This window comes from Momordica charantia, assembly GCF_013281855.1.
Source record: "Momordica charantia cultivar OHB3-1 chromosome 5 unlocalized genomic scaffold, Mcharantia_2.0 BLBB01000005.1, whole genome shotgun sequence".
NCBI lineage: Eukaryota > Viridiplantae > Streptophyta > Magnoliopsida > Cucurbitales > Cucurbitaceae > Momordica > Momordica charantia.
Genome location: NW_028275163.1, coordinates 22,431,505 through 22,445,685, shown reverse-complemented (window position 1 = coordinate 22,445,685; position 14,181 = coordinate 22,431,505). Strand labels below are relative to the sequence as shown.

The following is a 14,181-nucleotide window of genomic DNA, read 5'->3' as shown; positions in this document are numbered from 1 at the left end:
AAAATAGTAATAAAATTTAATTAGAAAAATGGAGAATAAAATTTAAACAAGGGATATCTGACAAATTGGTGGAAAATCAAAATTTAGTCCTTATTTGAGTTTGTATTCAGACTGGAAAAAAAAATAGAAATAATAAATAATCCTTAAGATAATTTAAAAGTATGAGCATACAATTTCTTTTCTAACTTAACAAGTATACTCATCCAATTGAAATCGTCAATTTAATAGATAATTTTACAGCAATGTTTTTCTACAGTTGAAAAATTTTATAACAGTGCTATAGTTTTCTATTTTGTTGACTTGTATTATTTTATTTTCTTCATAAATTTACCTATTAAGTTGATGATTTTACAGATAATATTATACTTTTTAAAATCACTATAAGTACTATAATTTTTAAACTCATGGGACAATAAAAAAATTCTTGGAAATTAACCCGTGGGGTGAAACTGGAGATAAAAAATCAATTATTTGTGATCCCCGAGGTCGCGGTGTTGTACTGAGATAATTTTTATGATTCCATTATGGGCATGGGAGTGCGTGAACTCGTTGTCGCGTAAGTTCTGCAGCCAATCGAAAACTATAATTTATTTGATAACTATCCATATTAAATAAATAAATAAAAAAAAAAAAATATATATACACACTCGAACTTCAAGTGGCGATTTGAATTTCAATTTATTTTATAAAAGATAGGGTAACTATGACTCTAGATATCAATCAACATTTCTATCATAATACACAAAAATAGATAAAATGTAAAAAAATATCAATAAAATGTCACTAATATATATATAATATCAATATTTGTTCTTTTTTTAACTTATTTATAAATATGAAAATATTTATTTGTTAATTTAAATATTTTTTTCTATTTTTTAATTTCTATAACTTTTACTGAAATATCTATCGACATCCACATTTTATCAATATTTCCATGAAATTGAGACCTAGATATTTCAATTGACATCGACATTTAAGATTTTGATTTAACCAATTGAATTGAAATATTGATATATTTAATTTCTACAAAATTAATTTTGTACAAAGAAATGGCGACCAATTAGAATTCATCATCATTAGTGTCTCTTCCTGATAAAATTAATTTCGTCAAGAATTGTTTCGTGGACAAAAAGAAAAATTCTTGTAGTGTGTGGTGCTATATATCTATCTAATCTTCACATGATTTATACTCGTCCATGTGACTTTATAAAATATTATGATAATGTTAGCATGTTGTGTCATGTCAATTTTTACTTCTATTAATTAAATAATTAATGTTGTTCCAAAACTAAAATTAATTCAATTAATTAAGATATTAATGCCAAAAAGTTCATGAATTTGAATCCACGCTCTCAAATCTCACATATTATTATGTTATGACTTTTAACTAGATTCAATTTGATATTCATCTCGTTCTCTCATTTAAACCTATGTAGGTGAGAATTTTAGATATGATGGAGCAACGTGCCACAAATGTGCACTAAACTACTTTATTTAACCTTATTTTTTAGAGATATAAACTATGTTGTTGACTTAACTAAACATATACGTTATTGAGTCTTTTACTTAAACTTCATTAATATAAATCGAGTTATTGTGAGACATTTTGTTTTCAAGTACAGCATGTGGATTTGGAGATTTGAACTTATAATTTTTTGATCGAAGATAGGTGCTTAATCCAAGTTGGCAATTATTATGACAGGTAAAATAGTATTCTTACTGATAAATCTAATATATAGTTTTGTCATTTTTTTTGGAGCTTAAACAAATATAGACTAATCTCCTTACACATAGAGAGGAGGCCAAAAGAATGAGAATCATAAACAGTAAGTGACGATTTTAACTCATCTTAAATCTAGTGGGCGTCAGATTATTACTAAAAAACGGTGAGGTCCAACATGGCACTAATAGCTACAACAGAAACATAATAGCTTCCATGGATGCATCTATTGTTGATTCAAATGTCGTAGAACTATTGCATAAACAAATTCATTCGTATTGCTATACTTATTATGCCAAAGAAGGCCCAACAAGTGAAAATCATTATAAATGGAGAGGAAACAACATTGCAAGAGTTCGAACATAGGAGCTCCCGCTCTAATAACATATTAAAGATGAATAAACTACCACTCAACCTAAAAGCTTAAGCTAATGGATTGGATAAATTTACTTCACATACATTGGATATCTAAAATAATCCACAAGTTTATTTTGTAAACTTTAACAATTGTATCTAATATAATAATTTAGTCTTTGAACTTTAAAAGATGTTTAATAGGTCTGTAAATCAATAGTGTTATGTCTAATATAAGTCTCTAAACTTTGAAAAAAAAAGTCTAATAAGTCTGCAAAATTTCAATTGTGTGCCCAATGAGTTCCTAAATTTTAGGACAAAAAAATGTCCATAAGCTTAAAATTAGTCTATTAAATGCAAAATTTAAAATTTTAAGATATCTAGCTATTAAATACAAAATTGAAAAATTTATAGATTTATTAGACATTTTTAAAATTTTGGAAATCTATTAAATACAACGTTGAGAGTTAGAAATTTTTTTTTTTTTAAGGTTAGAGATTTATTAAACCTAACCCTCTAGTTTAGATAGAGACTTATAATTTAACTCGAAACATATCTGTCAAAGTAAACATAGCTCAATCGATAATTGACATATATCTTCAACCAAGAAGAATTCGTTGGAATTTCGTTTCTATTTGGTTTTTAGCAGTGACATCATAAATACTGATATGACATATTTACTAGATAATTTTGTTATTAAATTTGTATGATTTATGTAACCCGTGAGACTCGCAGGCATACATTCCATAATAGTGTTTTGTTATTGAGCGAATCACAATTAAACAATTCTCAAATTTTACGAACTAAATTTATTAGGTTTAAATACTATTTTGGTTCATGTAATTTTTATTTTGATTCATTTTGGTTCCTCTATTTTCAACTTTTATTTATTATAGTCTTTGAACTTTCAAAATATTCATTTTAGTGGATGAAGTGTAATGCTAAAATTATGGTCGAAATAACCTCTGGTTTCAAGAAAAAGGAGTTTTAGCCACTAGCATCATTCGAATGACGAAAAAAATGGTACTAAAAAAATTCTTTGGGACAATGAAAATAAAAAAAAAGATTAAAATAGTTACTTTTTAAAAATACATGAATTAAAAATAGACATTTTGAGAGTACATTTACTAAAATAAACAAAAATTGAAATTAGATAAACCAAATAGATATTTTGAAAATACAACGACTAAAATAAATCAAAGTTAAAATACATTTTTAAACCATTAAAATAAAATAACTATGGGTATATTTGGTATTCAATTCATATTGTGTTCCTCTTTTTGTTTTTATATTAACTAAATTAAATGAATTCAGCGATTATGACATATTTGTTTTTCAAAAATTCTTTTCGGATTCTATGATCCAAATAAAAATATTTAGTTTTTATTAAAATTAAAATAATGTAAATTATAATATATTATAAATAAGATAATATTGTAAAATAATGGTACTACAAAATCTATAACATATATTTTTAGACTAAATTAAATATTTAATTGGTACTATCTCTAATTACAAATATGTTACTAAATACCTTGAACAATATTTTATCTATCGAGATTCAATTTTTAAATATGCAATCAAAATATCTTAAAATACTAAAAATATGAAATACATATCTATTTTTTTATTGAATCTATTGTTTAAAAAAAAAATTCAGTCTATTTACCAAAGACGAAAATGATTTATTCGATATTATGGATGACTGGTTACGGAGGGACCGTTTCGTTTTTGTAGGTTGGTCCGGTCTATTGCTCTTTCCTTGTGCCTATTTTGCCGTAGGAGGTTGGTTTACAGGTACAACCTTTGTAACTTCATGGTATACCCATGGATTGGCAAGTTCCTATTTGGAAGGATGCAACTTCTTAACCGCCGCAGTTTCTACTCCTGCTAATAGCTTAGCACACTCTTTGTTGTTACTATGGGGTCCTGAAGCACAAGGAGATTTTACTCGTTGGTGTCAATTAGGTGGTCTGTGGACTTTTGTTGCTCTCCACGGTGCTTTCGGACTAATAGGTTTCATGTTACGTCAATTTGAACTTGCTCTGAGTATAGTTCAGTGATAATTGACATATATCTACAACATTGTGAGTTTGATGCTTTAATCTTATATATTGTACTAAAAAAATTTCAAATCAACGACGTTGGAAGAAAAAAAGAAGGAAAGAAAAATGAAAAAAAAAAAAGGAAAAAAGCTAAGGAAAACATGAAAATTGGGAAAAGTATAATTATTAGAATCAGTGGAAATATTTCGTGACCCGCAGCAGTAATTAGGTGTGTAAGACGGTGCAATCAACGAGGTCCTACGGAATCCGTGATCGTAGATCTTGTCTGATCAGACGGTCCACACGCTTCGTTCCCATCATCCTTCAATAATTCACAACCACATACGGTCCTGTCCGAATCACGATTTTTCTTCATCAAAATCCCTAAACCACTACCGATGAGATCGACCGCACTGGATCCAGCCTCCCCAAGTTAGCAGATGGAGATGTTAATTAAATTAAGACAAAAAAAAAAAAACCAATCAATTTTATGTACCAATTAAATTAAACCAACCATGTGGTTCCCCCAATAACTTATCTTCAAATTTCCAATCATTTTCTCCCTAATATTTCTCATATTTTCACCAAATGAAGGAGATGGCATGTGACACCAAAATAATTCTTCTTCATATTAATTATGCTTCTATTATTCTTTTTCGAAATGAAATCCGTGATATTTGTTTGTTTTCTAACAGCAAAATTTGCTATTTTATTACAGCGTAAAAATACTTATTTATTTTCGGACTAATTTAAAATGAGACGGTAGTGCCTGAATCCACTTATCCTTGACCATTTATATTTCTCATTTAAACTATTTGATTCATGGTAATAAGTGAGCTTTCAACTTATCATTAAAAATTTACTATATTTTGATGAATTAACTAAAATCAATATCTTAACTAGTAAAGACATATATCATCGACTAAAATCTGTAAAAATTTTAGCTTGCTTTCGGTAATTTTAAAATAAATGGATTTATATATAATCTACATTATCCTATTTATTATGTTTAAATAGAAATAAAATAAATGGTAAAAAATGATTTTTTTTTATCTTCATCTTAGACAAATTATACTACATGGCATAAATATTTTTTTAAAAATGTCACAGTTTTTTTAATATGGCATAAATGTAATTTCTGTTATTCTGTTATATATTCCATATAATTTTAATTAGGTTCTGATAGTTTTGCAAATTTTCAAATTTTCTTGTAAACATATTTTTATATTATACTATTTATATCTTCTTCTCTTGGACCACGTCTTTCTTTCGGATTTTTTTTTTTTTTTTTTTACAGATATCTTTAACGCAAGTAGCAATCTTATTTGATGTATTAAGAACAACTTGGACTTTAATTCAGACGATACAACAAATTTATAAGCCTATTGAAAATTAAAAATAAAATTATTTTCGTACTTATTTTGTGAATATAATTTCATGGACAAAACGATGGGTCGGGTCGTAGCACTTAGTTTACGCCTTAGACAAATTCTTGAAGATGACGATGTGTCGTCAAAGCATTGTCAAATTCTATCCACGAGCCTTCAATATACCCCTTTTTTTCACGACAAAGTCGACAAATTAACCAATAGGATTTGACCACGTGGAAGACCTATATACATAGCCTTTGTCCTAAACAAAAACACCTAAAATGATTTGATTTGGACCTTGCCTTAGTAGAGCTACAAAATGGAAAGCGATGTTTCTTTTCCCTTTTTGGCATTTTAAAAATTTGTTTTTAGTTTTTTTTATTATTATTTCAAAAATAAATAAAATTCAAGTTACATATATATATATCAACTGGTTGAACTATATTTTTATTAGTTTTTTTAGTTCTATTTTATCATGATTAATGAGTTAAAAGCTTTACCTATTGAGTAATAAGCTAAATCTATATTTGATAGCGAATCCAAACAAATTTAATGTATAAGATGTTTATTCCTATTTCAAAGGTTGATACTTCTACCATCTTTCTCACAATTAACTAAAAAGAAGTGAAAATAAAAATCAATATTTGGTACGTCATTTTATTTATTTTCAACAAAGAAAGAAAAGGAGTAGGTTTTGGTTATGTTTGGTAACAATTTTGTTTTTTAGTTTTATGTTTTTTAAAATTTCTTTGGTATATTTTTCACATTTCTTTAATACACATTTGAATTTTTGTTAAATTTAAAAAATAAAAACAAACTTTTGAAAACTACTTTTTTAAGACCTCGTCTTATAACAATTTTATTTTTAAATTTATGTTTTTTAAAATTAAGTTTAGAAACATTAATTTCTCCTTTCTTCATCTTTTTGTTATATAGTTTTAATAGTCAATATTGGGTAATAATAATATATACCATCATCAGTGTCCCATTTGGGTGAGCTTAGACCAATTGCAAGTAAAGTCAAAATAAATACTTCAAATTTTTAATTGACCAACTACCTAATGTTGTATAATCCCTTTTGAGAATATTAGAATTATATGTAATTTCAGTAATTTAATCACATTTTTCTTTTTATTTGTACTCTTTGGAAAGGTTCTCAACTCTTTGGATATTATTAATTATCTCAAGTGAATCATTCATTGATAATGCCTAATTTAACTATCATCACTACATTTGATGGGACATTATTTTTGCTTTTGGAAAATAATGTTGACTACCTGATGATTGAATTAAAAATTTAGTGAATTTTAATATTTATGTTGATTTGGACTTCCTGAAATTTTAAAAGTTTCAATTACGTCTTTCAATTTTGTATTATGAGTGTGGATTGTTAAGTATCACGAATCCTCTCCACATTTTCACAATGACATGATATGTTAGGACTATGAAAAAGAGACATTCTTCTGAGTTTGGGACACGTAAAAAGTTGTTAGCTTGACTTTGTGATTGCATTCTTGATCACGGCATAAAGAACAAAAATCTACTTTATTTTTTTAAATAGTTTTCGAACTATCCTCTTTTACCAATTTTTTTTCTAAATCACTCTCGTATTAAAAAAAAAGACACATTATATTATCTACTATATGTTTTGGTGGCTTTTCTTTTAGTTTCACTTCAAAGGTTTCATACCTAATAGAGAGGGTTGTTCTTCCTTAACATATATAGTCCTTAAACACTTATTTTGTTTAAATTTCCTTTTCCTTTTGCATTCACCTGCTATTTGACGTGCTAAATTAGTCAATATTTATCTACTATAGACACGCAGCATTATCATTTAGTTAAACATTACAGGTATTATAATAATAATTCAAAACTTACCAACATAATAAAGATTTTTTAAAATTTAAAAATTAAATAGATACTATTATTAAAGTTTGAAGATTAAATTTAAAGTTTAAAAGTAAAAATCACAAACCTGCTGTTTCAAATATGAAAATACATGACAAAATATCAAATTTAAGGAGTGTTAAACGATCAGTCTAGTCTTTTTTTTAGGAAATTTAGTCCTTATACTGTGTGCTCAGTTTCTATTTGATCATTGTTTTTTTAGCTCAATAACAGGTAAGGATGAGAATCCAACCTCCGACCTTTTGATTAATAATAGTATTCGTTAGCTAGTTAAAGTATGTCCATACTTATCATCCTTGTAATTTTAAAAGTTCTCCATTTATCTTTAATGTTCCGGCCACGCCAACTTATCATTGTTATATCATGTTAGAAGAAAATGTGTTAGGAGGAAAAACTAATACTAAACAAAGTAAAATATTTGGCTCCTTAACAATAAAATTCAATCTTATCAACCATTAAATTTTTTATAATTAGGAGAGAGAAATGTAAAAGTAAATATTTTTAAAAAACATAAAGAGTTGTCAATTTTTACATGGTGGTAAGAATAAGATTTGGTTTTTACCATTAAGAAGTCAAGTATTTTCTCACAACCTCTTACTTGGAGGTATATGCCAATTATGGCTGAGTTAAGTTCACGTTGGCTGGTCGGTTAAAACCATATTATAAAAGAAAAGAAAAGATATATATATATATATATATATATATATATATATATATATATATATATATAAAAGTGGAAATAAGTTGGAAAAGTAGGGGTTGAAATCATATTATAAACAAAACGTGGGACTAAATTCGAAGAGAGGAGAATTTCCCAAGAACATCTAAAACCCATTTCGAAATTTCCGACCGTTGGGGCCCGTTTGGACAAGGCCAGTAACGGTTACCATTCAAAAGAAGAAACTGAAAAACTCCCCACTCTCAGTCATTCCCCTCTCGGCCTCTGCAACTTTTTGTTTCTCCGAGAAATCGAAATCGAAGACGAAGACAAAGAAGAAGAAGAAGAAGAAGCACCATCAATGGGCTGCGTCTCCTCCAAACTCTACCGGAAAGACCTTCAGAGAGACATCATCGTCAACCATGGCGGCGACTACATCAACCACGTCGTCTCTCTCACCTCCAGCACTTACGGCCTTCTCAATCTCGACGCCGATCAGAGATCCAAGGAGTTAGTTTCTGAGGCGGCGGCGACGAAATCGCCTCCTCGCGAAGATCCAGAAGTGATTAACGCTTGGGAGCTCATGGACGGCCTCGAGGAAGGGATTCCGATTGCGAATCGGGCCAAGAGAAGCCCTAAACCTAGGGCTTTTCTCCGCGGATTGGCCGATTTGGACCGGAGAAGTCCGCTGAAGTTTTTCAATCAAATCGGCACTCCGAAGAAGGCGATTCGGTCCGCCGGGAAGGAGAATCGTGGCAGAGGAAACGGAATCGGACGATTGGATTATAGCCCTCGGGAGATACTGAAAGTGAACAATGTGTCGAGGATTTCGCCCAAATCGGTTCTGAAATTGAGCGTTCCGGTTAAGAGTTCGCCGATTTCGGCGAGAAGACAGAGTTTCGGAAGCGATTCGGGAATTCTCTCCGCTCGACGGAGGAGTTTGAGTCCACTGTTCGATCCAGAGCTCGTGGCGTCGTACGAGAGACAATTAACCGAAGAAGGCGAACAAATCAAGAGAATAGTTTCGGAGACGCCCAAATCTCGGGCGGCGCGACATTTCGAAGAATCAAAATCCGCACTCCGACAGTTCGAGGAGCGGTGCCCGCCCGGCGGAGAAACCGCCGTCGTGATCTACACGACGACGCTTCGAGGAATCAGGAAGACGTTCGAGGACTGCAACAAGGTACGATCAATCGTGGAATCTTACGGCATTCACTTGGTGGAGCGAGACGTATCCATGGATTCCGGGTTCAGAGAGGAGCTGAGGGCGCTGATGGGGAGCAAGGAGGTGAAAGTTCCGGTGGTTTTTGTGAGAGGGAGGCTGATCGGAGGGGCGGCGGAGGTGGTGAAGTTGGAGGAGGAGGGGAAGTTGGGGGTTCTGTTCGAGGGGATTCCGACGGCGGCCGGTGGCGGCGGGTGCGAAGGCTGCGGCGGCGTGAGGTTCGTGATGTGTGTGGATTGCAATGGAAGCTGTAAAGTTTTGGATGAGACGAAGAAGAAGACGATCAAATGTGGTGAGTGTAACGAAAATGGGTTGATTCAGTGCCCTATTTGTTCTTGAAATTTCACCAAATTTGACAATTTGGGGCTTTTCAGGGAAAATTAGAAAATTTCCCCCTTTTTTTTTCTTTTTAAAAACTTATTTCAAGTGTTGGAAATGGGCTCTAAAGTTAGTTTTAGGACCTGTGTTTTGTTGGTTTTTTTTTATTGTTTAAACTAGTTCATCCTAACACGATGATTTATTTTGACTTCAATATTGTATTTATATTGACGTGCTCATTAATATTGATGTGATTGATTATAAATTGATGGCACTTTAACTTGACTTATTAGATAACAATTTTGAAAAGATATTTTTTACTACAAATGCCGGGGTAAAAATTTGACTTAAGATGGAGGATAGATGATTGCATTTACACCTAAGTTGTGTTTAACCTAATATATGAAAATTGCTTCATAATAGTTATTGTTATTTTAAAACATTCTTATTTTGTCCAAAAAAAAAAAAACATCCTTATTAAAAAAAAAAAATTAAATTATCATCATCATTATTATATTAAAAAGGTATAGTAGTAGATTAACATTTTTGGATGTTGCAACCCTCTCATTTCGACTGATAATATTGAAGGAAAAATAAAACTTTCACAAGAACTTAGGGAAAACTGCTAACCGAAAAGCCAAAATGCTATTTAACCATGAATTTTCAATTTCATCAAACTAGATCCTAGGCTAGATAAATATTGCAATTTTTACTTCTAATTTGTTGATGCTAATTTTAATAAACAAAAAATGTAAAAATCTGTAGAAACTCTATAATTTCACTAAAAAACACGCTTGGCACGAAATTAAATTGAACCAATATGCAAAATTAACTATTAAACAACCCTACTAAAATTCAATAAAAAGAATTCTTTTGTCTAAAGTTCTATCAATTTCATACCAAACATATTTCATAATTAATTGCGAATACTTGTTTTAAAGACTTTCCCAAACGAAAACCTACAGGACCGATAAAAACCACAGTACTTATTCAAGTGAAAAACAAAAACTGCAAACATTATTTTAAGTTTAAGGTAAAAATTGAAAACTTTAATGAAATTAAAAGTTTGGAGTAAAAATGATTATACCATAACAAGCCAAGAGTAAAAATTAAATATTTTTCCCTATTTTCAACTAATTTAACAATTATATAAGTGTTTTTTTTTTAAATACACAACACGTTTAGTCTAAAATATGCAAAATTATAAAAGGTAAAAAATGTTAAATTACAAATTTGGTCTATGTACGAGTTTAAATGGTGGTGTCTGTTTAATCCATGAAATTTCAATGTTCTAAAAAACCTTTATATATCCTTAAACCTCCGATTTTCATTCTTAAGTCTTTGCTATTTGCATTATTTTCTAATATTTGACACGAGTTACTAGTTACTAGTTGGCATACCAAAAAAATTGATGGAGCAAACAAATAAAGTATACTAAATCATTTTTAAAATCAATCAAAATATAGCTTAAGGATCACAGTTCGAAATCACTTATCTAAACAAAATGACTAAAAAGTTAAACAAAATTCTACCTGGTCCAATGCGTTCAATTGATATACTACTTTTAAACCCAAAGTCTCAAAGGAGTTATAGAGAAGATTTTTATAGGATAGAACAGAGAGGAAAAGCTCTAACACCTGGTACTATTCAACATATAATTTCTATAAACTGAGATAAGGAAATAGTGTTTCGGCTTTTTGGTTAGCAGTTTTTCCACGTTGACAAAGGCTTATAACCCCAAAATGCAACGAACAAAGTTGATTAAAATAGATTTTTAATGAATTTTTCGAGTCAATGTTCATTCTAACATATTCTAACACAAACATACAATGCAGATTTAAAATTTATATGTCCATTACCTGAAAAGTTTTCTACCATATGAACGATAAATCTCGGGAGATTCTGAAGCGCATGAAGAAAACATTAGCAACTTAGCGTGTCACAGTAGGGGAAGGTAGGGCTTGAGCCTTCTTGCCAAAGAATGTCTGGCTAGATTATCAGATAAACAAGGGTTTGAACTCCCCATTAGCAAGTTGACATAGTTGATTGAAGGTAGATGTATCTGCCAATAGGATAAAAAATAGTTCAGAATGCTACTTGATAAAATGTTGAAGGCACAACCCTTAGAGGATGCTACAATTTATGCTTTCATTATTGGCAGATCTCTATGAGGCTCATCGTACAAAAAAATAATAATAATTAAATACAAAGGTGAAACTAACTGTTAAGAATCCATGAACTAGCTTGTACTGATTATACTCCAACCTGAAAAAATGAAGGTTAGATACTAAGACCCGTATCATAACCCCGCAGTTTTTATAACCTTGTATTTAAGAAAGTGAAATACATCTCAAAGAAATTGAGAGTAAGTAGACATCATTTTTAAAAACAGAAAATTTAAAACAAAATCATTATCAAATGGATCTAAATAACCGATTCACAGCTTATATATTACAACTGAGATAAACTGCAAGGTATTGTAAAATGAACTTGAAACTAATGATTTGGCCAGGTTATGTTTCAGAGATCTCAAATGCCAGATCTAACTAGGCCCTTTAACAAAAGATCAATTCATGATACAGTAGTGCTTTTGAAATAATCTATCATCTGAAAACATGATTAATGATCCTCTTCAGCCAATTCAAAGAACATAAATGAACTTCAGATGACATGTATGATGCACTAGTGCTATACAGCTTCAAATGTCCTTCGAGAATAACAATGGGCGAAGAAGAGAGCATACCAAATGAGTCGCCAAAATTGGTCCATACATCAGGTCGAATCGATTTGTCAGTATCAGCAATTCCAATGACCTCAACAAACTTCGAAAGAGAAAATGGTGGAGAGCCTTTCACAATAATCTGGTTGTCGTCAGTCGATTTACCATATATGACTCCATTGCCTTCAGACTGAACCTGAATCACTGCCCGGACTCTTCTCCCAACATACAGGCGTAAAAGCTCAGCATTCACAAAAACTGAAGGGTTTGATGTATCCATCTATACAAAACACCATGAAGGATGCCTTTCAGAGAGAACCAACATTTAATAAAAAAAGAATGTTGAAATTGTTTGGCATTAACACCAAATCAGCACAAATTTTCTGGTGGCGTTTATATAACTAACAGACAGCTTTCCTTTAGTACTTTACTTTACCATAACAATAACCTAATGGAGGAGGTCTACCTTGAGTGTTATATTTGAACTGTTTGCAACGTATTCAAAATTCAATTATCTAATATCAATGACACTCGTTTAAAAAATTCTGAATGCAGAGATAATTATAACAGTAAGAATATGCATAATGGTCACTGCCTGCGGATTATTTTGAATCTATTGCCCTTAACATAGCTTCACGACTGTATAAAAACGATTTTCATCTTTACTTTGGTGTTCTCACTTCTCATGCTCTACTTTCTTAAAGAACCAAACGAAGGAGCCCACGCCGTAATCAGCGAATAGAATTTGACCCTATCCGCTCAAAACATACATCATCTACGCATAATTTGATTCCAAAAAAACAAATACAAGCTCAATTGGTTACAAACACGAAGAGACAAGTGAAGAATCAGAGGAATTTCATCGTGCACCTCAATCTAACAAACTGAACTAAACAAGGAGAAAAAACTTGCAAAATACTCGATCGGAGAATCAAAAGAACTGAACTACGCTACCCGATTCAGCGATTGCAGACTTCGAGGGAAATGGAAAGAATTCGATCGAACCGCGAGAGATAGAGAAGAAAAAGAGCGCGGGTTTTTGAAAGCGGCAAAATTGAAGTTTCGAGTTGGGTGTGTTGAGAAGAGAGGCAGCTTTATAAAGAGATCAAGCGAGAGATCGTCTTCTTTCATCGGACGGTGGAGACGCGCTCACGCGAGCAAGCAAAGGACGGTAAACTTTTTCTCATTTTCGTGATTTCATAAATTTCTTATATGACAAAGCCCCAATAAAAATATATATATATAGATATTGTTTAAATTATTTTAATTCTTAAAGTAGTCTCATTTGGAAACCCTTTCACGCTATGTTTTAAATTTTCAATTTTTAAAAATTAAACTTGATCTACATCGGTATTAATTTGTTTTGTTTCTATCTTCGTTTCAAAATTTAAGTCCAAAGTTTAGAAACTAAAAAGAAAAACATTTTCAGAGATTTAACTAAAAAATCAAATACGTTCTTGAGAAATTTGAAACATTATAGAGAGTTCAAAATGAAATTATTATGCCTTCAAAGACAATTCCACCAGAGCCTTGTGGTAACCTGTCACGATGTTTTGTGTTCAGACCTTTGGATGCCTTGTGGTAACCTGTCACGATGTTTTGTGTTCAGACCTTTGGATGGACTTAATATATAAAATATTTACGTCTCTCAACTTTGGACCTTGGGACGGGAACGGAGGCCCCTTTTTTTATGGATAAAAGCTAAAACGCTATCAGTTCTAATGTTATTTTTTAAAAAACTAATCTATTTGTTGGCTATCAAAACTTTGATTTTGGTGTCTCATTTTCTATTTCCAAATTTTAAAATTTTCAACTTTAATCATCTAACCGCTATAATTTCTAGTTATCTGCCCATTCGGCTTTA

At 30.9% G+C, this 14,181-nt stretch overlaps 2 protein-coding genes across 2 annotated transcripts; one reads left to right on the top strand and one right to left on the bottom strand.

Annotated features, from left to right (window-relative positions):
• Positions 1–8,161: 8,161 nt before the first annotated feature.
• Positions 8,162–9,812, top strand: LOC111014254 (Glutaredoxin family protein). Its single transcript, XM_022288920.2, has one exon. It carries the CDS (start codon positions 8,420–8,422, stop codon positions 9,617–9,619), a length of 1,200 nt encoding a protein of 399 aa, XP_022144612.1. The 5' UTR covers positions 8,162–8,419; the 3' UTR covers positions 9,620–9,812.
• Positions 9,813–11,341: 1,529 nt separating this feature from the next.
• Positions 11,342–13,427, bottom strand: LOC111014253 (Nucleic acid-binding, OB-fold-like protein). Its single transcript, XM_022288919.2, has 3 exons — positions 13,272–13,427; positions 12,342–12,597; positions 11,342–11,660 (listed from the first exon to the last, which is right to left on the bottom strand). The coding sequence occupies exons 2-3, from the start codon at positions 12,595–12,597 to the stop codon at positions 11,596–11,598; spliced, it is 321 nt and encodes a 106-aa protein (XP_022144611.2). The 5' UTR covers positions 13,272–13,427; the 3' UTR covers positions 11,342–11,595.
• Between the last annotated feature and the right edge of the window lie 754 nt (positions 13,428–14,181).

What these genes read in the sequence shown, in the direction of transcription:
- LOC111014254 (XM_022288920.2), top strand. Translation starts at nt 8,420, where the DNA reads ATGGGCTGCGTCTCCTCCAAACTCTACCGGAAAGACCTTCAGAGAGAC.
- LOC111014253 (XM_022288919.2), bottom strand. Translation starts at nt 12,597, where the DNA reads ATGGATACATCAAACCCTTCAGTTTTTGTGAATGCTGAGCTTTTACGC. An exon ending in CAATTTTGGCGACTCATTTG is followed by an intron (nt 11,661 to 12,341) that starts GTATGCTCTCTT and finishes TCCTATTGGCAG; the next exon opens with ATACATCTACCTTCAATCAA.